Source organism: Theobroma cacao, chromosome 4 (genome assembly GCF_053813885.1).
Source record: "Theobroma cacao isolate CCN51 chromosome 4, ASM5381388v1, whole genome shotgun sequence".
In the NCBI taxonomy this organism is placed as follows: Eukaryota; Viridiplantae; Streptophyta; class Magnoliopsida; order Malvales; family Malvaceae; genus Theobroma; species Theobroma cacao.
In genome coordinates, this window is record NC_142642.1 from 27,440,021 (window position 1) to 27,464,205 (window position 24,185).

Consider the following 24,185-nt stretch of genomic DNA (forward strand, 5'->3'; position numbering starts at 1 on the left):
AGGCCATTCTGTACTTCCAGTAAAGCACTAGAATGAGCCATGGGCCAATTCCAATTCCCTTCTCTTATTAAGACATCAATAATTTAAGTTTTTTTCTTAAATGGGGCTTCTGCCGTACTTGCTAAGCAAAGGACCACTAGAATGCCAATTATCATGCCACAAGAAAGTAGTTTCGCCATTCCTTGTAGAATAGCTTGAGTAAAAACCTGGCTGCATCCATCCCTCGACTTCAAAATCTTCCTCCAATGCCAGCTACAAATATTTAGAGTTTTGACTTGCCAAAAGCTCTTGTTTAAGAAGGTACATACCCACCCAAGCTGCACAAACAGAGCCTTTTTTAAAGGATAACTAAATGAAATTCTAAAAGATTTTTCAATTAAATTATTGTTTTATCTATTGACAGTAATATTAGAATGTTAATATATATATATTTATTAATTTTTTATTTGATTTATTAATTTCTTTGAATATAACCTAATGAGAGACGACTAAGGAATCTTAAAACCCTACTTATGGAATTTAAATGGTCATAATCTAATAGTAATTCTTTTAAATTTTTGCATAAGATTCTCAAAGAAAAATGAAAATTTGATTTCTTGGTGTTAGTCATATGGCTTCCCCCCTTCCAAAAGGCCCAAAACATATGGCAATCCTTACCTTAGGTGTCGAATTATGATCCAAATTCAGAATTGTTTTGACCCAAGAGTTTTCAGACCTTTAATGATTAGGCTTTCTTCTTTGGAAAAAACTTAAGCTTCCTTTTTAATTGGCCCATATTTCCATTATCATCATTTCCCATCGCATCTCAATGCTCCAAAAAATCTCTAAATTACAAAAACACACCCCTTCACTGTCACAGGGCAACCGAAGCAAGCTCAAAACAAAACATTTTAGTCAGACAAGGTTTAAGAAGGGTTTAAGGCGGCTACTGCTTCCCTTTCTCTATATTACTTGACTCTCTCTATGAATTTTATTTTTTCTTAAGACGTTATTTTCTCAAACCCATTTTCTCTTCTCTCAAAATCTGCCCAAAAATCCCACTTCATTTCCAGTTTCACCATTTATTTAATAATTTGATGTCCATCATCGAAACCCCATTAATTTCTTCCAATCTTTTAGACAAATTCGATCATTTTGTTCCTTTGGATAATAGAAATCCCTCAATTCTTTACCAGAACCCTCCAAAGATTTCCATAGTTATGTGGAGAAACATAGCTAAACATGCCATATCGAGAAGAACCCATAGTTTTCAATGCTTTGCTAGAACTTATAGCTTTCTGGGTACTTCTCAGGATTCCATTTTTCATGAGAAATCAAAGTTTCGGGGTTTAAAGTTTGGATCCTTTTGCTCAAACTCAAGGTTTCTTGATATGGGTGGTAGAAGAATTGGTGAGGTGTTAACTAATGTGGAGTATATAGGGAAGCAAAGTTTTGGGTTTCCAAGGAATGAGATTGGGTGCAGTGGTTTGTGCCCAAGAGGGTATGTGAGTGTGGCAGAGGCAGTTTCATCAACTGATGTTGAAGAGGATGTGTCTGTTGTTGAAGAAATCAAAGAATTGTTGGATGAAATGAAGAAAGAACAGAGGAGAGAGACTGGAAATAGGCGTAGAAGGTGCCAAATAATAGAGAGAGGAATGGGCGAAAGCAAGTATCGGTTCTTGAGAAGAAGGCAAGTGAAGATTGAGACAGAGGCATGGGAACAAGCTGCAAAAGAGTATAGGGAACTTTTGATGGATATGTGTGAGCATAAATTGGCACCCAATTTGCCTTATATCAAGTCTTTGTTTCTTGGTTGGTTTGAGCCTTTGCGTGATGCTATTATTAAGGAGCAAGAGTTGTATAGGTTAGGGAAACTTAGAGCAGGTTATGCCGGTTACTTGGATCAGTTGCCAGCTGATATGACGGCAGTTATCACAATGCACAAGTTGATGGGACTGCTTATGACTGGAGGGGAACATGGTTGTGCTCGAGTTGTACAGGCTGCTTGTCTGATAGGTGATGCCATTGAGCAGGAGGTGAGTGAGATTCAATGCCACTTTTCTCTCTATATATTTTATGATTTTATGCTGTATTTGGTTTTATTTGAGATTTAAATAGTTGGTTGTACAACTGACTATGGAAAACCTACTGTTTAATGTGTGACTGAATTTAGTTGGAAAATGCTTCAAAATATGCTTAGGTGAATGATTTATGTGTTATAGTTATTTTAGGTTAAAGCTGAGATACAGACAATAGAAGGTAAGCACATACAGAAATAGACACAGGAGAGAGAAAATAGAATCCAAAATTTTCTAAATGCATCATGATTTGTTAGAATGACAAAACCTAGAACTAAAAATTTCTGGCCAGATTACTTCAATGGTTACTTGATAAAATTTGTCTAAGAAACTTAAATATGGTTGTGTTGCAAGCAATAGATGTTTTAATCTATATTTTTCCAAATTAAAAAAGTGCACTGATATTATGCTTGTTTAAGATGAAGATATTGAAACCTTTATGTTTTGGCACGGTTTAGGATGTTGGGTTATTTTAAATTTGAAGTCAACTCATTGTCTCATCTGATATATGTTGACTATTTATTTTGAAATTTAAAATAACCAGAGTTATTTGACATATATGAAACCTGGCTAAGACATGGAAGTATATCAAAATGCTCCATTTTCTATCTTTCAAAGACAATAACAACTTTATTTTTATACGATATCATGATATAAATATCAGGCAAGAAAAGTTATATACTTGCATTTCTTTTTCTGAAATTGGACAGTCTATATTGTTATATCATACATGTTATCTCTGTCAGGGGACTTTCAATTCTCACACCTTTTTCCATATCGGACATGATAACATTTCTTCTCTCCTTTTTCCCTATGTTACTTAAATCCATATTCACGCTTCATTTCATGGTTAGTGCAATATTTTTGGGACTTGGACTCCAACGCTCACATTTGTCTTTGGCATTTTTTCTTTGTCTTGACTTGGGTGACACTCGATGCTGCAGTATTCCTTACCTGTTGCTGTTAGTCTAGAGCTACTTATTCTTTCTTTAAAATTTAGCACTGATTCAAAAGCATTCTGTCATGGTTAGGTTAGAATACACAAGTTCTTGGAGAAAACAAAGAAAAAAAGGGTTGACAAAAAGAACGAAGATGAAGGAGATAAGCCTAATGCTGAGATTAAGGAACAAGAGAAGTTAAGGAAAAAGGTGACCGATTTGATAAAGAAACAAAAGCTACCAGCAGTGAGGCAAATAGTGAAGGGGCAGGATGACACGAAGCCCTGGGGCCAGGATGCGAAGGCTAAGGTTAATCTAATTTCCTGTAATCTCTAATAAAATTTCCTGTAATCATGCATTTCTTAAACTTCTGACCTATGCTTTATTTTTCCCAGGTTGGAAGCCATCTTATTGAGTTATTAATGCAAACTGCTTATATACAGCCTCCAGCTGATCAGTTAGCTGATTGTCCCCCTGATGTTCGGCCTGCATTTGTGCATTCTTTAAGAACTGTAGTAAAAGAAAACAAGTGAGGAATGGTTTCTTGTCTTTTGATAGGCTAATACTCTCTCTCAGTGATAACATCAGATAATATAGTCATTTTTTTTGGCCAGAGCTATATTCACTTCAAATTGCTGTTTTTGGGCATTTCTTTCTGCAGGAAAACTGGCAGAAGATATGGTGTTATTGAATGTAACCCACTAGTTCGCAAAGGCCTTGAGAGAACTGTAAGTAAATGGGTTATGGCCCTTTTTTGGAGGATATTTTACATATTATTATTCCTTTGTTGTTTAAATCGTATGATTGAAGTTGATGGATCCATGTAAGTTTCCAAAGAGGATGACTTGTAAACTAATATCTAGAGTATAAGATTTAAGTGACATTTAATAATTTCCCACCCTTCTTTCTCCTTTTATTGTTGTGTGTGTTGTGGGGCGAGGATAGGTGCTACCTCAATGCGCTAGTTGCAGATGTTCGTTTTTTCAAATCCCTAAGAGAAGGAAACATATATTTGTTCTTTGATTCTTTCTTTGCACAGGCAAGGCACATGGTGATTCCTTATATGCCAATGTTGGTGCCCCCGGTCAAGTGGACAGGGTATGTTATTTTCAGTTTCATGTCAAGATTATAGTTTGCTTTTCCCTTGGTTTGAGATTTTGGATAATTTGCATTGAAACTAGTCTTCAAGTTCCAAAAGATACAGAATATTTCTTAATTTAGATGGTTTGATGCATGATGCATAACGTTACTTCTCAGGTTTTTTTGCAATGTAGAGCCTTATTACTTTAACCAATGCCTTAGTATAGGTATTTAGTCAGAGGTCAAATTAAGATTGGATGCTGCCTGTTCAAGACCAGCAGTAACCACTGACCAGGATTACAGGCTTAGGATGCTGGATTAGGAGGACCAGAGTGGGCAGTTCCTGTAAATGGGAGGGTATAGATTGTCTGTTTTATTTATTTGTTTTCTGTAGAAATGTTGGAGGCATTTTAGGCAAATTGGACTATAAATCAACTGTATTCTAGATAAAGTAAAATGTATGAAGGATATGTTCAGAACAATTTGAAAGGATGAAGTCATCTACTTTTGAAGACAGATTGCGATTCCATGACATGCTTACTAGATAAAGACTGGGCTCAAGTATAGCATTTTGAAAACTTGGCATTTCTTATCAATCAGCTTGCAAAATTATCTTTTTGCTGGTAAGATGGTTTGTATTCTAGATACCATGTGGGTAAATTCTATTTTTTTGTCCTTTTCAGCTATGACAGAGGAGCATACTTGTTCATACCGTCCTACATTATGCGCACACATGGAGTTAAACAGCAACGTGAAGCTGTCAAGAGGACCCCTAGGAAGCAGTTAGAACCGGTCTTTGAGGTTGAAAATTTCTTTAATTGTTAATTTTCTTTTTAACTTTTCCAACTTTATATTGTTTGATCTGAACCCCAATGGTATTCAGACATGGGAAGTCAGTACCTTACTGCTGGCTCTGTCAGTGGCACTTGTAAATTTAGATTTCATTTGATTAGCTTGTGTTTTGCAAGGAAAATGATGATTTGTATAAATAACCTGCTAGGCTCTGGATACACTTGGATGTACCAAATGGAGGGTAAATAAGCGGGTTCTTAATGTTGTTGATAGAATATGGACTAGTGGAGGCCGTCTTGCAGACCTGGTGGACCGTAAGGACGTGAGTTACTAAATCTCTTTTCCCTTTTCCTGAGCAACTGTATCTCTTTTTTATATTTTTTCCTTTTTTTTTGACCTTTTTTCAACACAAGGCACTTTTTGGCTACTTATTGTTCTGTTTTTTTATGGTTGTTAAGGAAGATGTAAAATTCAGCCTGGTTCTATTTCCGTTAATTTTGATTCCCTGACAACAAGCGGAAATAGTTATCTTCAAATCTTGCAGGTTCCCTTACCAGAGAAGCCGGATAGTGAGGATGAAGCAGTGCTGAGGAAATGGAAGTGGAAAGTCAGATCTGTAAAAAAGGAAAATAGAGAGAGGCATTCACTGCGCTGTGATGTAGAGCTTAAACTTGCTGTAAGATCTGTTTACCTTCATAATATGCTAGTATATTAGTATTTTTAGAAACCAGACTTATCCCAACTCTTTAAAACTGGGAGCAGGTAGCTCGGAAAATGAAAGATGAAGAAGGTTTTTATTACCCTCACAATCTTGATTTTCGAGGGCGTGCATATCCTATGCACCCATATTTGAATCATCTTGGTTCAGATCTTTGTCGGGGTATTTTGGAGTTTGGAGAGGGTCGCCCTCTTGGAAAATCAGGTTTACGCTGGCTAAAAATACATCTCGCAAATCTGTATGCTGGTGGGGTGGACAAATTGTCTCATGAGGGTCGATTGGCTTTCACCGAGAATCATCTGGATGATATATTTGACTCTGCAGACAGACCACTTGAAGGAAAGCGCTGGTGGTTAAAAGCAGAAGATCCATTTCAGTGCTTAGCTGTGTGCATTAATCTCGCTGAAGCTTTGAGAAGCTCCTCTCCTGAGACATTTGTTTCACATATACCTGTGCATCAGGTAACTTTTTTTGTTGCCCCAAGATGTTGCTCCTATATTTTGTTTGCATGATTATTAGCCAATGATCTTTTATTAGGAGCACAATTGATGAATTTTGAATAGCTCATCTGTAGGGTTGTTAGAATGTAATATATATGTGTGTTGTGTGTGTGTGTGTGTATACAGACACACACTCGAGAAAAAACAGAAAAGAAACAGAACATATATTGAGCAACATGATGGAATATCAAACAGTTTAATTTATGTCTATAAATGCGTCTGTTATTGTCATTATTTTGCAGGTTTCCTATATCTAAATTACATGGATTTTTTTTTTCTACTGGGCTACTTAGTGATTAGCTAATATGTTCATGATTTATATCATTCAAACAAATACCAACTTAGAATTAGGAATATTTTCAGTTTGAATTTTATCCTGTGGAATGTGTTCTACCTTCTTTCTTGTATATAGTGGCAATTCTTGTTTCCTCGCATCTTTAAGCCTCTGCTTGCTCTTTAAGCCCATAAACTGATTAGCTGCCTCTCTTTTTTCTTGCCTCCTCTAGGATGGTTCCTGCAATGGTTTACAACACTATGCTGCACTTGGAAGAGACAAGGTATCCTTTTTGTCAATCAGAAGTTATGATTGAAAGTATTATACCTTTTTGCTTCTGCTTATAATTTAAACTTCCAGTTGGGAGCAGCTTCAGTCAATCTGGTTGCAGGTGAGAAACCGGCAGATGTTTACTCAGGAATAGCTGCTAGGTAAGCCATTTTTTTGTAGGTTCAAATGAAACCTATTAATAATTGATCCTGATCCTCTGATTTGAGATAACCATTTCTGAGTGAGCTTTTGAATTAATTCTCTTCTTTACTGCACTTTTCCTCCCTCCCCTCTAAGAAATGAAAGAAAAAACTAGATTTGTCTGGCAGTGTCCTTTTGAAGAAAATTAATTGAAGTGATAGTTCTTATCCAGCTTTTGTTGATGATTTTGACAAAGGAAATAACACAGTTAACATTTAACTGACTAATAACTGGAATGTAGAACTCTCTTGTTAGATTTCAGTTTGTACCATATGAGAACAGTAACTTTATTCTGTTTTGCGAACTTAAAAGATTCTGGTACTGGCTGCATGTTTAGCATTTAAGATGAAGAATTCACACCAAAAATGTTCAGCTAATACTGAACGCACTGATGCACATGTACAGATGCATTTATTTGCAGGATTATTATGATATACTCTCCATTAATCAAGGGCAGATAACTCATAATTATATTTACATATCTATTCTTTGGGAAGCGTGGGGGAGGGTGTTTCCCTCTGTTTGCAAATTATTTGAAAGTGGAAACAGAACAAAACTAAGCACTTGCTTTGATTGAAAGCTAAAAAGCCAAGTATGTGTTGTGAGTTAAGTATAACCTAATCAGCCTTCATTCCATTCAAAGTAAAGGGATACTTGAAGTCTCGGGTTTAAGTTGAGAATTGCAGGGTGTTATGGGGGAGGCTTCTTCCTGTTGTGTTGGCCAACTAGTTGGCTCAGGAAGAAAAGGTCCGAAACTGTGCTTTACCACATTCTATATGCTATCTGTATGCATATTCTCTGTTTGGTATAATACATTTGGACAATCATAGCAAGCAGGGATCCTAGTTTATTGGTTGTGCAATCCTTGAAAACCTAAGGAGCAGTTAAAATGCCAAAGGTTAATCCTTACGTGTCACTGTCTGGTACATAATTATAGCATTCACATGTATTATATCCTATATAATGAAAGATTTCTATTTTACGGTTTACATATATTTCTGACGACAAAATGCTTTTCAAGTCAGTTTAATATAACAATACAAATAACAAAAGAACTCGTGTTCTGAATGTAGAGTACTTGATATCATCAGGAGGGATGCACAGAAAGATCCTGCCGTTTTTCCAGATGCATTGCATGCAAAAGTATTAGTTAACCAGGTATTCCATGGCCTTCCGCATATGATAGTGACAAAAATATTAGACTAGTTAAGAGTCTGCCAAAAACCTTATGCTATTATTGTTTTGTTCTTGTGCATCGTAATCATTCATGTTGCAAGTATGGCATTGGCAACTTGCTGAGTGTATATCCATCTTGACTGGAAGCTATGTGCTATTTAGTATATGTGGTAGTTAATTCTGATGGCTGGAGTTATTGTCAAGGTGGATAGGAAACTGGTGAAGCAGACAGTGATGACCTCAGTCTATGGAGTAACTTACATTGGTGCACGAGATCAAATCAAGAGGAGGTTGAAGGAACGTGGTGTAATTACAGATGACAAAGAGATCTTTGGTGCTTCTTGTTATGCTGCTAAGGTAACGAATGCTGGGACTTCCACTACTTTAGCTTCAACTAGTTTTGCCAAGTATGGGCCTGCTTTATGATATTGCATTCTCTCCTGTGCTGTCAATTAATGATAAACTTTAATTTATTTGTGGGGTAGACAACCTTAACTGCCTTAGGAGAGATGTTTCAAGCTGCACGTGCTATCATGAATTGGCTTGGTGAATGTGCAAAGGTGTCTCCCACTCTATCACTTTCTCTCTGCCCAGTTTTTCTTCATGTTGCTATTTTCTATATATTTAAATTTATTGGATGGCTTTTTGCTTGAACTGTTGAACATGAACAGATTATTGCATCTGAAAATCAGCCAGTGAGGTGGACAACTCCACTTGGACTTCCTGTCGTACAACCATACCGGGTATTAGGAAGGCATCTTGTGAGTATTAGAATGTTTGTGGAAACTTAGAATCTGGTAATATCAATATTATCAAAAAAGAAATGAATCTGCTAATATCTTTATTAAATTTAAGAAAACTAAAACTATTTCAAGTCATTTAACTTCTTCCTGTTAAATTGGCAGATAAAAACTTCGCTTCAGGTTTTAACACTGCAACGTGAAACTGAAAAGGTACATTAACCTATCTCAGTTTTCTGGTTTATACTTCTGTATATGTTAGATTTACTTGCTGAATTCTGCATGCCCTGGCTTTGGTAAATCACCGAACACGGCATGTCAAACCAAGATTCTAAGACAACGTGCTCTTATGACTGAAAATCTGAGAATCACAGGATTTTTAGTGCAAAAAATAGCACAAGTTACACAATTAGGTCAGATATTGCTCAGAGCTTTTTCACTGGTTTTTCAATCATATATGAACCAGTGTTTTCTGTTGTGATGGGCTAACCATTTGATTATATCAATTTTTCATGATAGTGACAAGAAAGAAGAAGGAAAAAGGAAGAGGTGGATGGTGTGTTACGGTATTGATGAGGGGTTTGGCAGGATAAAGATTAACAAGATGCAAAGATTTTTATTTTCCTTAATTTATGTTTAATAGGTTAATTGTTATGAGACTGATTATAAAAGAGGGACAGGCACAATGAGCTTACTGCTTATCCAACCATGTTCCTGTGAGAATAGGATATTTAGGTTTGTTATATTTTATGGACATGCCCCTATAACTCTGTATATTTTAGCATAAGGTAGGAGTCTAGAATTTAACTTGCACACTAACAAGTTGAAGACTTTTAGAATTGCATTATATGAATTCCTCCTATGTAAAAAACTCATAAACAATAAAGTTATCATGTTTACTAATATATATATATATATATATATATATATATTATATTGTAGAATATGCAGTTAGATGGCCAACATCAGAACTGATTGGCCACGACAGTCACTCTGTCAATCTTCAGCTGTTTTGAATTCCATATGATTTTTGTTTACTGCCCACCTTAGCTTCATTCTAATTCTTTTAATACACATGTACATGCACTTCATTTTATTGGGGAATGCTAAGCTATGATAGACTTTGTGATGAAGTATGCCTGGAGGCTGGACCTTTTATTGACATGGGTTACACTTGCCCATGCCAAATCTTAAACCTGATGATTTATTTCCTGCTTTAGGTTATGGTCAAGCGACAGAGGACAGCTTTCCCACCAAATTTTGTTCACTCTCTGGATGGGTCTCATATGATGATGACCGCAGTTGCCTGTAAAAAGGCAGGCTTAACCTTTGCAGGTGTTGTAGTTGATTTCGTTGTATTTTGATACCTCATTCTTATGGTCAATTTCAAATTACTATACTGATGTATGCTTACAGGAGTTCATGATTCATATTGGACGCATGCAAGTGATGTGGATAAAATGAACAGGATACTAAGAGAAAATTTTGTTGAACTGTATGAAGTACCAATACTGGAGAATGTAAGTGTCTTTGCCTTTTGAAATCCTGTTTTTTCAAGCATGCCTGGTAATTTGGCTAAAATTTGTTCAATGCATGTTTTATGAATCTAAATTTCTCCCTTAATTAGGATTTTTTTCATTTCAGAAGGAGGAAATATTTATTATAAAAATGAGTGAAATTATGATGAGACTTTTAAAGATGATCCTCCAACTGTGAACTTTAAACTTTATCTTGAGGATAACATGAACCATTTGCTTCTTCATGTTTTGGAAAGGAAAAAAATGTGGTGGTGGTGGTGATAGGGGAGGAGATTGAGTAAATTATATTTAAAAATTTTCAATTTTCTTTTGCATTGTGGCCTAGAATTGATATAAACTATATTTTTGCAAAAAAATAGTGTTTTTTTTTTTGTCATTTCATAATTTTCTTTTTTGTGTTTTTACCTTTTCAGTTGTTGGAAAGCTTTCAGCAGTCTTTCCCTACATTGTGTTTTCCTCCCTTACCTGAACGGGGAGATTTTGATCTAAGAGATGTGTTAGAATCACCTTATTTCTTCAACTGATTTGATCTCTTGGGCTTCTCTTCATCTGAGCTTAGAGCAAAACTAATGCTTCTTTGGATGTCATTGTGCTACCTCGGGTTGTTCTCTCAGCTTCTGAATGTGCTATCGGCAAAAGAACTGATTCCTATAAGAAAAAAAAAATCCCGATAGGGAGTTTTTTTTTTAATTTTTAGAATTGAGGGAAGAGGGATTTGAACCCTGTTCTTTAGGCAGGAGATCATGCACCAACCAAAGAGCCAAATGCTCGGGTGCTCTCGATAGGGAGTTGGTGCTGTACACTTTGTACATATTGTGAAAGATGTTCATGGCATGGAGACTTCAATATGGTGCAGAATGCCAAACTCTCTGTAACTTGGAGCATTGGCTACACTTGTACAGTTGACATGTAAATTGTTGTTGGTAGAACCTTCTTTTATATGGAGTTAATGTGCCCGGCTAGAAGTCTAGAAGTCTAGAATCATTAGATAAAATGTTGAGAAGTCAAAATTCTGCAATGTTCATTGCATTGCAGCTGACTAACGATTCATTTATACCTCAAGTGATAAAGTGTCGTGATGGATTGGGACAGATTCTTGGTTGTCTTTGAAATAGTTGCTGAAAACAAGAGGTTCTATTGTAGGCTGCTAATCTTGAGTGATGCTGCAGCAAAACTGCCTTACACCTGAACTGAATCTGATTATATATTCTTTTCTGATCAGTGTAAAGAATGAGCAGTAAATTTATTCTTGTTTATAGAAGGAGCAGTAAATTTATTGTTGTTTATAGAATAGTACAGCTTACAAATTATTAAGTAGTTGGGAAATCATTTTATATTTTTCAATCCTGAAGTCTGGATTCCGGAAATGGTGAAACTTTTTTCTGTTTTTGTGCTGAATTTAATTTCTTTCAACTTCACCTTTCTGCTTTCCTCAATTTCCTCTTGAAATATTGATGAAATTTTAGGATAAATTCTACATATACCTGTTGTGATATAATTAATTTTCACGTAACATCTTGAACTTCTTTTTTTTTCTCATATAAAATTTTATATTTTATTTCTGTTCTCATAGGACTGACAGGGTTAAATAGTCAGTTTAATTTTCTGTAAAAAGACAATAAAATCTTGTATCTCTTTATTCTTTCTTTATTTGTCTGGATTTGTTGTATTCTCAATTGTATTTTTTCTCTGTTTAAGGACCTTGCTCCCTTTCTTAATGGATACATGCTAAGTTTTGGATTCAGTTATGTTTCCTTTCTTGATTTTAATGGAGGATGTCTCATTTTCTTTGTGTAAGAAGAATGAAACAAATAAATAAATATGAGTTAAGTGAGAACTCCCGCACCAAGCCAGCCTATTGTGTAGACAAGGCTGGTTTGGTTATTTGAAACTCCTCCAAGCATTGGTTCCCTAATAACTAAGGCCGGGGGTAGGGTTTTTTTTTTGGAAAAGCATTCATCAGATTTCATTAGAAAAAGAGAATGAAACTTTCCCTTTTCAAATAATAGAAGGAGACACAAAACAGGGATTAAAAATATTGGTTAGTATCCCCATTTGCTATCTACAAAAAAGACAATCCCCATGCTATATATAATTTCATAAGAGGGGGTCAACCACAATAAATCCATTTTCTTGTGTACAAAAATCTGCTAGCAATAATATTAACCAATTTAAGGTTAGAAAACATCACAGGGAAAAAGTTTCAGCACAAGGGGTAGACCGAGGCATTCCTTCATTACAGTAAACATCACAGCTTAATTATCACCACAACAGCAAGCATAGTGTACCTAGCTAAGGCACGGGGTGCTTAACAACAATCATAATTGTCACAAAAACTACTCCCTCCCTTATATTATCAGTTCAAGGACTAAACTCCAATCTTAACCAAATTTCAAAATGGAAAAACAAAAAAAAAAAACTAAATCTGTAATAAATTTGGCAACTTTAAAATCATGAAAAGAAACCTATAACCAGATCCAAAACTCAGCACATCCAACACAAATGTGCAGTTTTTGTACCCATTAAAAAAGGAACAAAATACTTAAATGGAGAGAAGATACAACTCAAAATACAATCAATCCACACAGATAAAGAAAGAATAAAGAGATAAATGATTTTATTGTCTTCTTACAGAAAATTAAACTGAATATTTAATCTGTTAATTTTTATGGGAATTAAAATAAAATACAAGATCTTATACAAAAAAAAAAAAAAAAAAAAACTTCAAATGTTATGTGAGAAATAATTATACCATAAAGAGTGTACGTGAACTTTACTTCAATTTTTATATAGGTGAGCTTGTGATGGGTCAAGGTCGAATTTCCTCTTTGTAAATCCTTGGTAGTCTAAGAATTTTTAGGTGTTTTCTAACTTTTGACTGCTGGCACGTGGGCAAAGAGTGTTGCTTGAATTTCTGTGTCAAGACTTCGAACATCACTGGTTAAACCAAAAAAACACAACAATCATTGAAAAACAATGAAGAAGGCCAAAACACTTGCAATTTGTCATGAAACTAGCCGAAGGTGACCTTGACCCGTAATGTCCTTATATGTATATGGTATGTCTTAACACTAAAATTATGAATTTATGAGCCAAAACAGAACATGTCTTACTCTTCAGCAGCGTGGCAAGAATTTGTATTTCCATATTTTCTGTGGTCTTGTTAAACGATTAAAAATTATATATATATATATATATAAGTATTCAGAATATAGATATCAACTTTTGTATCACTCCATCGTTAACAATTGACAGGTGAAAATGGAAAGCAATGAAGCAGGATGGAGCTGCAAAAGATTGATATTTGTGCCTAAATCCTATGGACATAAATTAAATTCAAACACACACCCAAACATTTGACTAATTGATTAGTGAATTAGAATCCCCTTCCTTCAATAAAAAAAAAAAAAACTAAACTCAATCAACAATATTAAAGGAAAAAAAAAAAGACAAAGACATTTAATGAAAACAAAAACAACATGGCTATCAGAAAATAACATTATAATTGCCTTGATTATAATTGCAGATTGCAGCTTCACCCCTTCTGACAATTACCAGAGCTAAACATAGAGCTGACCACAACCGAATTAAATCATGTATCTTCATTACTCATTGAGTTATTCCCATTACTCCTTACCAGCATGTTCTTCTATTCATCTGTAAGAAACTCCACCTTTGCTTTGCTCACAGCTATCGAGAGATGACCATGATGCTTGTTACAATCAGTCTTAAACAATGGCTTTTGAATGATTAGCTTCTCATCAGTTCCTTCCATGTCTTTGATCATCTTCTTTAACCTTTCAGGCAGTACTGCTTTTGCTTCCTCAGTTGGGGTTCTTTACTTCACTGGTTTCACCTGATTCAACGCAACGTTTATGACCCCTCTTTTCCACTATTTCCATCTTTCCTATAGAACTTTGGCTCTGTGAGAAAACAGCAAAAGGGTTTCTGATTGAGACTTGCTCAGTTTTCCATTTTACTTGAAATTATTCTCACACAATTTGTATACTTTTTGCTCATGAGGGGAGGTTTCTTGCTGAAGGGGTTATCCCTGAGTTTGCGTACATGCCAACGAAAAGCCACACGTTTCTGCTTCTTGATAGCTTCTTCATGGACTAGTGTGGCTTTCTTGAAGGAATCAGGCGAGTTCTCGACAGCAATATCAATCTTCAACCCTTGTGTTTGGCTCATTGTTTGCTTCATCAACTTCTCTTTCCCCAACTCTTCCCGGGCAGCCACTGCAACCTCTACCAAGCAGTGGAAGGCGGTCCAGTCTTCCTCTTTTTCCTTACCCTTAGAACCCTCGAAACCCTTCATCTTTGCTTTCTTCTTCTTCTTTCAAAGGTTTTTTATTTTTCACTCAATTAGCCTAGGGTTATTAGCATTAGAGAATAAATAAGCAGGGGAGGGAAGGTAATAAATAATGAAGGAACGGACGTATCATGATTTTCAAGTTAGATCGGAACTCGTATTTTCTTTAAAACCCTTTTCCTGTGACTGTAAGGATTTGGAGATTGAGTTTTTAGGCTTTCCCTCATAAAAAAAGAAGAGGTTACAATGGGAAAAGAAAAACAACGAAAGAGTCCCAGTTCAACAAAATAATATACTTTCTGATTTGGATATACGAAGAAAGAGAAGTACAGAAGAAATAAATCACATAAACTTTTTCTTTTTTTTTTTTATTATTTTCTTTCATCTTATTCCTTTACCTATATACTATGCAGTGGTAAAAGATAACTTAATTTCTTCTTCCCTGTTTTATGGTCTAAGGACGAATAAACAACCATGTGATGTGCAGTGCAGCAATGTAGATAGTGTCCACCAAAAAACAAAGAAATTAAGCCCTCAGAAAATTGCATTCCTTATCAATGTTTGTTGATCAGCACCTCCTTGAGTTGAAGATAAGGGTAGTAAGATAGTACTTACTTCAACTTTTAAGAACTAAAACAATGGATTAGAGGAATCTAATCCATTATTGAAACATTAAATTTCCAAAGCCTTCAAAATCCTGGTTCCATCCATTTTCAAAGCTTTCAAACAAAAATTCTTTTAGATTCTTTTTTTCTACTTAAGATTTTTGGAACAAGGATGAGTAAATTTTTTTCTTTCTCAAACAAAATATGTTTAAATTAAAAAAAATAAAATAAACATAAGAAAAATCTTTATCTTGAAATATTTGTGGTATTGAGTCTCAATTTTTTTTTAACTGTTGTTGACAGTAAAAGAACCAAAAATATCATTTTAAAACAACATGAGTCAAAATATCTTTTTAAAATAATTGAAGGGAGACTTTTAAAGTTTACGCTATAAACTAATCGGCTTTTGAATCTCTCCATTTGATCCCATATTCAAAGTCTTAGTCCCTTTTGCAACAAATGAGGCCTCCATTCCTTATTTCAGACCACAGCCTTCATACCAAGAAGTTTCCAAGTTTACATCCAAGATTTAAGAGTAACGATTCCCAAAGGTACAAAATCTTACTTTGTATAGCTGACTGATGAAGATACAGAATTCGCCATGGTTTGTCATGGCAGAGAGCTCAAGTACAAAGTACAAAATCCATATTTTCTATTGGACAATGGTTTATCCATGAACAGATCAGCTCTGCTACAATGCAACTCCTAGTTCCGTAGAAGTTAGAAGAGACTGCAAAAACAAATTATAGCTTTCTATTCATTATCGTAAACAACTGTTTTATGTTAATTTTCTATCTCATACTTTTTCTTTTTCTTGATTCGAACTATTGCATCTATCTCTGTTCATTGGTATACATTTCCCAAGAAAAAGTTACAACCAATGACTGAAGGTTCCTCCCATTCAAGTCAATCCACAACACAGAATCCCCACAAGCAGAGGTGACGGTTTGCCACCAAAGAGCCAACCCCATAAGCTCAAACTTGTCACAGTATCTTGCAAGGCCATTTTTGCACCTCTAACCCAAAGATTATAAGACAAGCATGTGAGTCAGTACCCATATCGATCATTTAATGTAGTTCTCCCATCACCAGATTGCCCTGCAAGGAACATGAAAAAATTGCAATAAAGTCACGATGCAAATCCAAAAGAATAGAATCACTTTGCAATCCATTCAGCAGTAAGATGCTACAGTAATACTGAAATTTCAGGTTCAATTGACAATAAGCAAAAAATAGAGTACCTTCAGGAGGAACCCAAGATTCATACTCTGGATTACTATTGAGAAATGAAGGCTTCTCAGGACCCATCACTCGTTTTGGCTTTTTCTCTTTCTTTTTTAATTGATTTCGGGCCAACATTTCAGGGGTTTCATGCAATTCCTCATCCTCTGCATGGTACCCTCTAGTGTGCTTCAACAACAGTGCCACAGCATTCTGTGCAATTTCTTCAGCTCCTGTAGAGGATGACGTAGATTGATCGGAGGCTTTGTCATCACCTTCAGATTTCTCAACCTGTTTCTGTTTCCTTATAATTAGACCAGAGGCAGTAGTTTCAATTCCTGAGGGGCCTTTAACCGGTGGATCATCAACACTCCCAAGTACTTTCTTCCTATCTTTGTAATCAACAAATTGGTCAACTTTATGTGTTTCTACTTCTACTTCTTGCTGTGACTCTTTAATCTCCTTGCTCTCAACAGCACCAAGCCACTGGGGCTTTGCAACAGTATAGATAGCCTTTCTAACCTCAGCTGTATCACTAAGAATATTCTCTTCTGGTTTCTTGCTTGATTCCATAGAAACATCTGCAACTCCCTCTTTCTGCATGGGAGAATTTGCTGGTTCTGTAGATGTACTGATTTTGGGTTCCAATGGAGGCTGCTTCTTGACAGCAGCAGGAGTTCTAGATTTGTCAGGTGCTGGTGCTTGTGCCTTTGTATCCCTTTTCTTAGCAGCTTCTCCGGTTGGATCAGCAATCTTCAACAGGTAGAAGATCCGGTCCAACTCAGACTGAAGGGCAAACAGTTCCTTCTCAAGTTGCACAGTCCTATCAAGCACTGATAGAAGAAAATAGGAAATCAGCCACTTTTGCTAGTTGCATCTCTCTATTTACCTTTCTGCTTTCTCAGATGGCTAAGAAAGTAAAACAAATAGACGAAAAGATGAACATGGTTAAAAAATGAGCAAATAGCTTAAATGTACCCAAATTCAAACACAGTCGCTGTGTAGAATATTAAGTTCCTGACTTTTATTATCAATAAAACTCAGACATTTGGCCTTTAATTGTTAAAAATAAATTTTGCTTTATGCAAGGGTTACCTTTTGCTTTTTGCTTTTTGAAGGAAAAAGGAAGTAGCAAGAGGTTGCAACCAAAAGAAGCATTAAAAAAGAAAGAAAGAAACACACAAAAGCTAACGACCACAAATAACTGGAAAAAGTTTGAAGAAAGACCAGAATCCTAATGCTGATCATATCAAAACATGTAATCTATGATTTGGAAATGATCAGAGTGATGATTCTTTGCATCATCAGCAATCTGCATCTTTTATGTGCAGAACTTTTAGCAATATATTTTTACAATTTATAAAAGTTATCTCACCTAGCTGGGAAGAAAGCCCAGACATGTAAGCATCAAGTGCATCTCCAGCTTCTGTTTCTAATGCTGTTTCTGATGCCATTTTGTTCTCCTCACTTAACAGCAACTCCTTCTTGTCTTCAATTTCTTTCATAATGGCATCTCTCTTATCAAGAAGACTATCAGCAGTTTCAATAGACTGGGTTTCACCAACTTTCAGCACAGTAGGTTTCTTCTTTGTCCGGTCATAAAATTCATCATCATCACTGAAGAATCACAAATCATTGCAAGCGTTAACTATTAAACTAGTTTCACAATTGAAGAATAAACCAGATGCATATCCTTATCATATGCTTAAAGAAGGGAAGAAACTTTAAATAAAATCCTCATAAAATTGAGAAATGTAAATGCAATAACTGCTAATTACAAATATGTTTTAGATGAGTACATAAAGCAAATAACTAAGAATATAAAAAGATTTTGCATGCATTTCAACAATTTTTGCACCAGAGGCAAACATAAAATCTCTTTTTTGCTGTTTTGATTTATCCTCAAAGATTTCTGTTTCCATCGGGAATTTCTCAAAAGGATAAATTACCTTGAAAAGTCTTCATCATCATCTTCTGGCCCTCCTTTCCTCTTACCATGAGATATCCTTCCAGCACGTGCACCTATGCTTTCACGAATGCTTTCATTTAGTGTCTCTTCCAAGTTTTCAAGCTCTTCCATTATCTACCAAAATTGTATGAACTAGCGTCAATACTTTTCTTTAATTTCACTTCACAGTCAAAGGGAAGAAGACGGCCAAAAAGAAACCTTATGGCGCAATCTCAAAGAATCGAACCATATACTCCAGGGGAAAAACATCAAACTCCAATCAAAATAACTTTCAATATACCTGTGTTATCCTTTGTTCATTCCTAAGAATCTGAGTTTGCTGGCCCTGTGTTAACCCGCCTTGAGCAATATCTTTGGCACGTATTGCATCTATCTCTTTCTTCATATGACCAATCTACATCCAGAAGAATGAATTGTAAATGATAAAATAACAAGCACTGAAACTGACATGAAAAAAATGAGAAAGTGACACCTCTAAGTCCAATTGAAGGACCTAGAAAGAAAGTTTAGACAACTAAACTGAGCAGCATAAATGAGGAAAAAAACTATCATTATATTTATTTCCTGAGAAGAATTCACAAAGAGAAAAGGGCTTGCCTTCTCAGTCCTTTTTATTATCTTATCACGGGTTTTTTCCTGCTTCTCTGTAAGCTGTCCTTTGTAGGTTTGCCAAGTCATTTCATCAGCATCGTCCTAAATATCCAAATGACTTCAGTGAGTAGAAAAGAAGAATGACAAATTATCTGTTAGTCTTGCATCAAAACAATATGAATTTGGGATTTAACAGGCAAATTTACAATATATCAGGCATCAAGTAAACATAATACACTCTATAAAAAGAAGTGAAAATGATAAGGCAGCCTATAATAAATTGATATGCATCACTAAGGCATTTGAATCAGCAATAAGACTAAATTGCCAGCGAGGAAGAAAGTCACCAAATTCTTGATATCTATCGAATTGGTTGCTGATAGATTGATGCAGATCCTCAAAGAAGTACAACAATTTCGTGTTTGCACTCATCAAAATTTTGAGTGAAAAGTTGAGATCTTTCTTTGTTTAGAAAAAAAATAGTTCTAATATCACATAGAAAATCAACAAAAAAATTCCTAGTTAACAGAATTATATGTATAGCATAAGATGTTAATAACAAAACAACCATACAAAGTTGCGTCTAAGCTATTTTATTAGTTTCAAGGTATTTCAATCTGATTAAAAGTACAAGTTACACAAACCTCTGCTTCTTCAATAGCATCCTCTCCAATGCCCCATGAGATACCATCAGCAAGAGATGCTTCTGCCCTTGCTCGTCGAAGTGAAGCTTCCCGGTCTAACATCTCTTCTTGGATCTTAGCGTCTTTCATGATTTTCAAGTCTTTTTCCTACAACAAAAAACCATTAGAAAATTACAGCAATCAAAAACAATAAATACAATTGCATAAAAAAAACAAACCAAAATTCTAATGACTGACAAAAAAACACTTCAGCTATTTCTTTCTGATTCTTTTTCCAGTAAAAGAATAGAATGTATAGATGTTAAAGCCAAAAAGAAGCCTATAATCCAGAACTTATAACTCCACAGAGTACTTCCTCATGACAAATCCAGGAAGAGATGTCAAGTAATAAAAGTAAATATGATAACTTAGTGCCTTTTTCTTTGAAGAAGATACAACTGGATTCTTAATGTTAGTTTTCTGGACCATCACTCCTTCCTTCAAACACTTGCTTCGCATCTTTTTTTTTTAATAAATTTAAAAAAAGAAATGATTCTGCAGGAAAAGGAATCTCTGGCAAGAAATTCATCAACGCACATGAAGTTCAGTGGTTTAAGAATTTTGTAACCCACCCTAGCCACTACTCTCTACAAAATTCTGAAAGAGAGTTCTAGTTAGAATATCTTCAGGTAGTTGGATGCAGCATGTATTAATGAATAAACTATAATGAACATATATGGAAAAGGTGCACATTTTTCTTTTTGGTAGATATGGAGGTACAAAGGGAGAGCGAGGGCCAAGGGAGGGTAACAACCACTAGGCCAAGCCTGAGTTGTTGAACAAGATGATGCATATTTCTGTCTACATAGATGCCACTGCACAGGTATGTACATGTTTTCATAAAATGAACACCAACATGTGATTGAATATGATTATTTGACAAGTTTCATAAATTTTTTTGATAATGAAAACTGATAATTCTAATAAAAAGAAAGATTTGTGCATACAAACAAAAACATTTATAATGAAAAATGTAATTCTCAATTATCTATTAAACACTTAAACCCCTAAATTGAAAAACTAAGATTAAATCAAAGAATGAATAACCAAATAGGTTGCATAAAAGCCTTACCGGTGGCATCAACTCAGAAGGCCCTTGGAAGATATACAAACGAGATGAACTGCACAATAAAGAAAAAGGAAAACAAGATATTCACAAACCCATAAAATTTCCTTTTTCTCCCCCTTTTCTTTCCTTTTTCTTCTATAAGTAAATAAAGAAAACAAATAAGAACATTCAACATATGTATATGAGGTAAATGCAATGTACCACTAAAAAGTTTCAAGAGTGCAGAACAAACTGAACCCAGAGCTATTAAACATAAAACCTACAGAAATTTACAAGCCCCACCCTCCTAACACCCCACAACCCAGCCCCCCTCTTCCCCTAAACTTGCATGTCTATAAAAAATAAATTATGAATGTGCAAGTGAAGAATCTATGCCTTCTATAGCAAATGCTAAATTTTCCCACCATAAAATCTACTATTCCCAACAAATTAGTGCATAAAAGAGCCAAGCTAAATATTCCTTTCGTATGGACTAGGGACAGATGGGTATATGCACATCAGAATAGCATGCAATGCTCAACCTAAATTCAGCTCTAAGACTGGAATAGCCTTTTCCCTTTGCGAAGGATGCCAGTCAAATGAGTAAGAAAAACAATCCAAAGGAAAATCAAATGGCACTGGAAATACAAATGAATGGCATTGAAAAGAAAGATGGAGAAATAAAAATATGAGCAAATCAAGACATGCAAGCAGTAGACAACTTACTGGCCAAATCGAATGACATCACCTACATTTAAGTCCACATAAGTCCTTTTTGTCACCTAATTAAATTGGAAAGAAAAATCAACTTAGAATGCATCACAAACACAAGACATTATAATCTAGCAGCAAGTCCATAAAATTTCCCACATAAAACAAGGATTGTATCAAACAAGCAACTTAGAGAAATTGGGCAATCAAGCATCAAATGATCAAGATAACAAAAGCTTAGTTGTGTTCTCCCTCAACAAGAGATATACAAATCCTGAACAAATTAACAATATGTTTATCTACTCTTTTACTTAACTGACTCATTAAAAAAAAATTATTAATATCGATAACTTCTCCACTACTAGAAGCAAAAATAATAGGAGAGGAAAAAAATTTATGCCAGGAAGCACAGCCAACACTTTCAAACATTGTAAGCATAGCTCTAAAGTATCCAAATGTAATAACCTACAACAAAAATACAACTAATAGATAAAATATTCCTCAAATTTCCCATACTACATGAGATCAAAACTCCAAAAGCAGCACATAACCGAAAGAATAGAAGATAAAAATTTGTAGCATGAAGCAGAAAGTTTGACTGTCTGTATATGTTGCCTTTTGCTGAATTCCAAAACAATTACAGAAACACTTTAGCATGGCATTATGCAACTGATACAACAAACAGAACACTGTTGTGTGGCAATACCTGACTCTTGTTGATAAAAGTGCCATGTGTGCTGCCAAGATCATAAAGATAGGCCTGCCCACTGCTCCTAAACTGAAGCACTAGTAAAGAGAAAAAAAAGTAATTAAATAACAAAAGGAAAAGCATTAACACATTCCTATGGTTAAAGTTCTACTTAATCCTTGCATTACTTGAGATTAAATAGTTGTACATAGAACCACTGCTGCTTCAAGTGCACCAAACATACTAGCAATAGTATTACAAGGATAAAGAAGAGAAAAAATATTTACAAGAATAAGATCTCATTAAAACACCATCTTGTTTAGTTCAGATGCCACAAATTTGTTAGTGGGTTCATCATGAGCAAGGAATTGTAGAATAGAGAACATATGGGAGTAAATTGGAGATCAGAGAATGCTTTCATCATGCTGTCCAAGACAAATCAAGGATCCCAAAAGGCTGGTCATGTATGACAAGCTGCTTCAAGAGGGTATAGAGTTATACATTTAAAAATAAGTTGATCAATCTGTTCACAGGAGTATCACAACCCTTAGATGCTATCATATCAGGTAAAGTAATATGGTTTATTATAAAGTACAAACACTAGCCAGAAGATTTCACCAACTCAGCAAGTTAAATTGCATAAAATACATGAAGATAACTACTTCTTGGTTGGCCAACGAATTGAAATATGTTATCTCCGACCAAGAATGATTGTCTCCAATTTCGATTATTTTCGATATATTTTATGGTTATGGACATAAGACTTTCTTAGCCTTTCAAAATGACCTTGAAAAATATGTTATGCCCATAACCATAATTTTGATGATGTAAACTTTACAAAGTGGTAAAAAAAAAACATTTCGTTTCTGGGGCATCCAACTCATTTGCCATTTAAAACCATCAATGTTAGTACTAAGATAATTGAATCTACTTCTTTAGAATCCCAAGAAATTACCTATTTGCAGTCCTTATCCTATTTTACAAACAAATATTTTCACAAAGACAAACAAAATTTCCAAGTTCACCAACCAAACTTAAGCTATTAATTCCTAACATAACAAATACAGAACAATAACATGACCAAATAAAAAACATTTACCAGCATGAAACCGCGAAATAGTGGGATGCTCAAGCACAAAATCACAGAGATCAACACGCCCAAACATATAAGCTCCCTTCTCGTTCCTACAGAAACAAATTTCGTTATTATTCAACAATTCCACAAAAACAAATAAATAAAAATGAAGGCTTTGAAAAAAAGAAAGAAAGGAGGTGGGTTAAAAATAATTACACTTTAAATTGGTCAATGATGCAGCCATCCTTGAGGATCTCAAGGAAGAAATGGTGAGAAGGAGGACCACTCCACTGAGGGATTGTGTAAGGCACAGGAGATTGTTTTGAATTTGAAGGCTTTTCAATTGAATTTGGTTCTGAATCTGAATTTGATTCCTTTTCTTGGTCTTGCGGGTTTTGGGGGTTAGGTTTTTTGGCAGGAGGTGGAGGTGGAGGTGGAGGACCCGTTGAGGCTTTGGCTGTTGTGGGTTCGGATTCTTCTTGGGTTACCGGTTCCGGTTCCGGTTCCGCCGAGGGGTTAGGGTTCCGGGGAGGCGGTGGTCCCATCGTGGTAGTCATGGTTGCGGGACAGAGAGTAGAGAGGTGTTGCAGAGTTTGGGCAGGCAGAGGCGCCACGCAGGGAGCAATGTTGAACGGAACTTAAGAAAATGGGTCCGGAGTAGGGGAAAAGGACCAAGGAGGGGAAATGGGCGGGTCGATGTTAGGGTGGATCCGGTTTAAATTTTTATAGTATATGCAGCGCAGAAAAATGGACACGGCCCAAAATATAGAATTACAGATTATATAAGGAAAAGACAATATAAATTACATATCCATATTACCGATAGATGTATATTCTAAATATATTAGTAAAAATATTATATTCTTAATAATTCAATAGCCAAAGGATATATTGAGAAATATTGAAATTTTTTTTTGGATTAGTAAGCTGTTTTATTTATCTAGAAAGAGCACAAACAACAAAATTCTTGTTCCTTATTTTAAGGATACGTTTAGTTCG

The 24,185-nt window shown here is 35.3% G+C and overlaps 2 protein-coding genes across 2 annotated transcripts; one reads left to right on the plus strand and one right to left on the minus strand.

The window, feature by feature from the left end:
• The first annotated feature begins 892 nt into the window (after window positions 1-892).
• Window positions 893-11,505, plus strand: LOC18601796 (DNA-directed RNA polymerase 2, chloroplastic/mitochondrial-like). The gene is made up of 19 exons (XM_018120140.2): window positions 893-2,015; window positions 3,089-3,304; window positions 3,391-3,524; window positions 3,657-3,723; window positions 4,035-4,093; window positions 4,759-4,876; window positions 5,076-5,189; window positions 5,412-5,543; window positions 5,630-6,046; window positions 6,592-6,642; window positions 6,720-6,790; window positions 7,904-7,988; window positions 8,211-8,363; window positions 8,492-8,566; window positions 8,678-8,767; window positions 8,912-8,959; window positions 9,967-10,081; window positions 10,163-10,266; window positions 10,698-11,505. The coding sequence occupies exons 1-19, from the start codon at window positions 1,077-1,079 to the stop codon at window positions 10,806-10,808; spliced, it is 3,099 nt and encodes a 1,032-aa protein (XP_017975629.1). The 5' UTR covers window positions 893-1,076; the 3' UTR covers window positions 10,809-11,505.
• Window positions 11,506-15,752: 4,247 nt separating this feature from the next.
• On the minus strand, window positions 15,753-23,907 carry LOC18601798 (SMAD/FHA domain-containing protein). Its single transcript, XM_007032861.3, has 12 exons — window positions 23,403-23,907; window positions 23,211-23,296; window positions 22,130-22,209; window positions 21,439-21,494; window positions 20,737-20,785; window positions 19,626-19,772; window positions 18,988-19,083; window positions 18,671-18,784; window positions 18,371-18,504; window positions 17,797-18,038; window positions 16,442-17,254; window positions 15,753-16,298 (listed from the first exon to the last, which is right to left on the minus strand). Exons 1-12 carry the CDS (start codon window positions 23,741-23,743, stop codon window positions 16,249-16,251), a joined length of 2,208 nt encoding a protein of 735 aa, XP_007032923.2. The 5' UTR covers window positions 23,744-23,907; the 3' UTR covers window positions 15,753-16,248.
• Window positions 23,908-24,185: the final 278 nt, after the last annotated feature.

What these genes read in the sequence shown, in the direction of transcription:
- LOC18601796 (XM_018120140.2), top strand. Translation starts at nt 1,077, where the DNA reads ATGTCCATCATCGAAACCCCATTAATTTCTTCCAATCTTTTAGACAAA. An exon ending in GCCAGGATGCGAAGGCTAAG is followed by an intron (nt 3,305 to 3,390) that starts GTTAATCTAATT and finishes TATTTTTCCCAG; the next exon opens with GTTGGAAGCCATCTTATTGA. An exon ending in CTTCTTGTTATGCTGCTAAG is followed by an intron (nt 8,364 to 8,491) that starts GTAACGAATGCT and finishes TTTGTGGGGTAG; the next exon opens with ACAACCTTAACTGCCTTAGG.
- LOC18601798 (XM_007032861.3), bottom strand. Translation starts at nt 23,743, where the DNA reads ATGACTACCACGATGGGACCACCGCCTCCCCGGAACCCTAACCCCTCG. An exon ending in TAATAAAAAGGACTGAGAAG is followed by an intron (nt 18,785 to 18,987) that starts GCAAGCCCTTTT and finishes TTCTGGATGTAG; the next exon opens with ATTGGTCATATGAAGAAAGA. An exon ending in ATCTTGGGTTCCTCCTGAAG is followed by an intron (nt 16,299 to 16,441) that starts GTACTCTATTTT and finishes TGTTCCTTGCAG; the next exon opens with GGCAATCTGGTGATGGGAGA.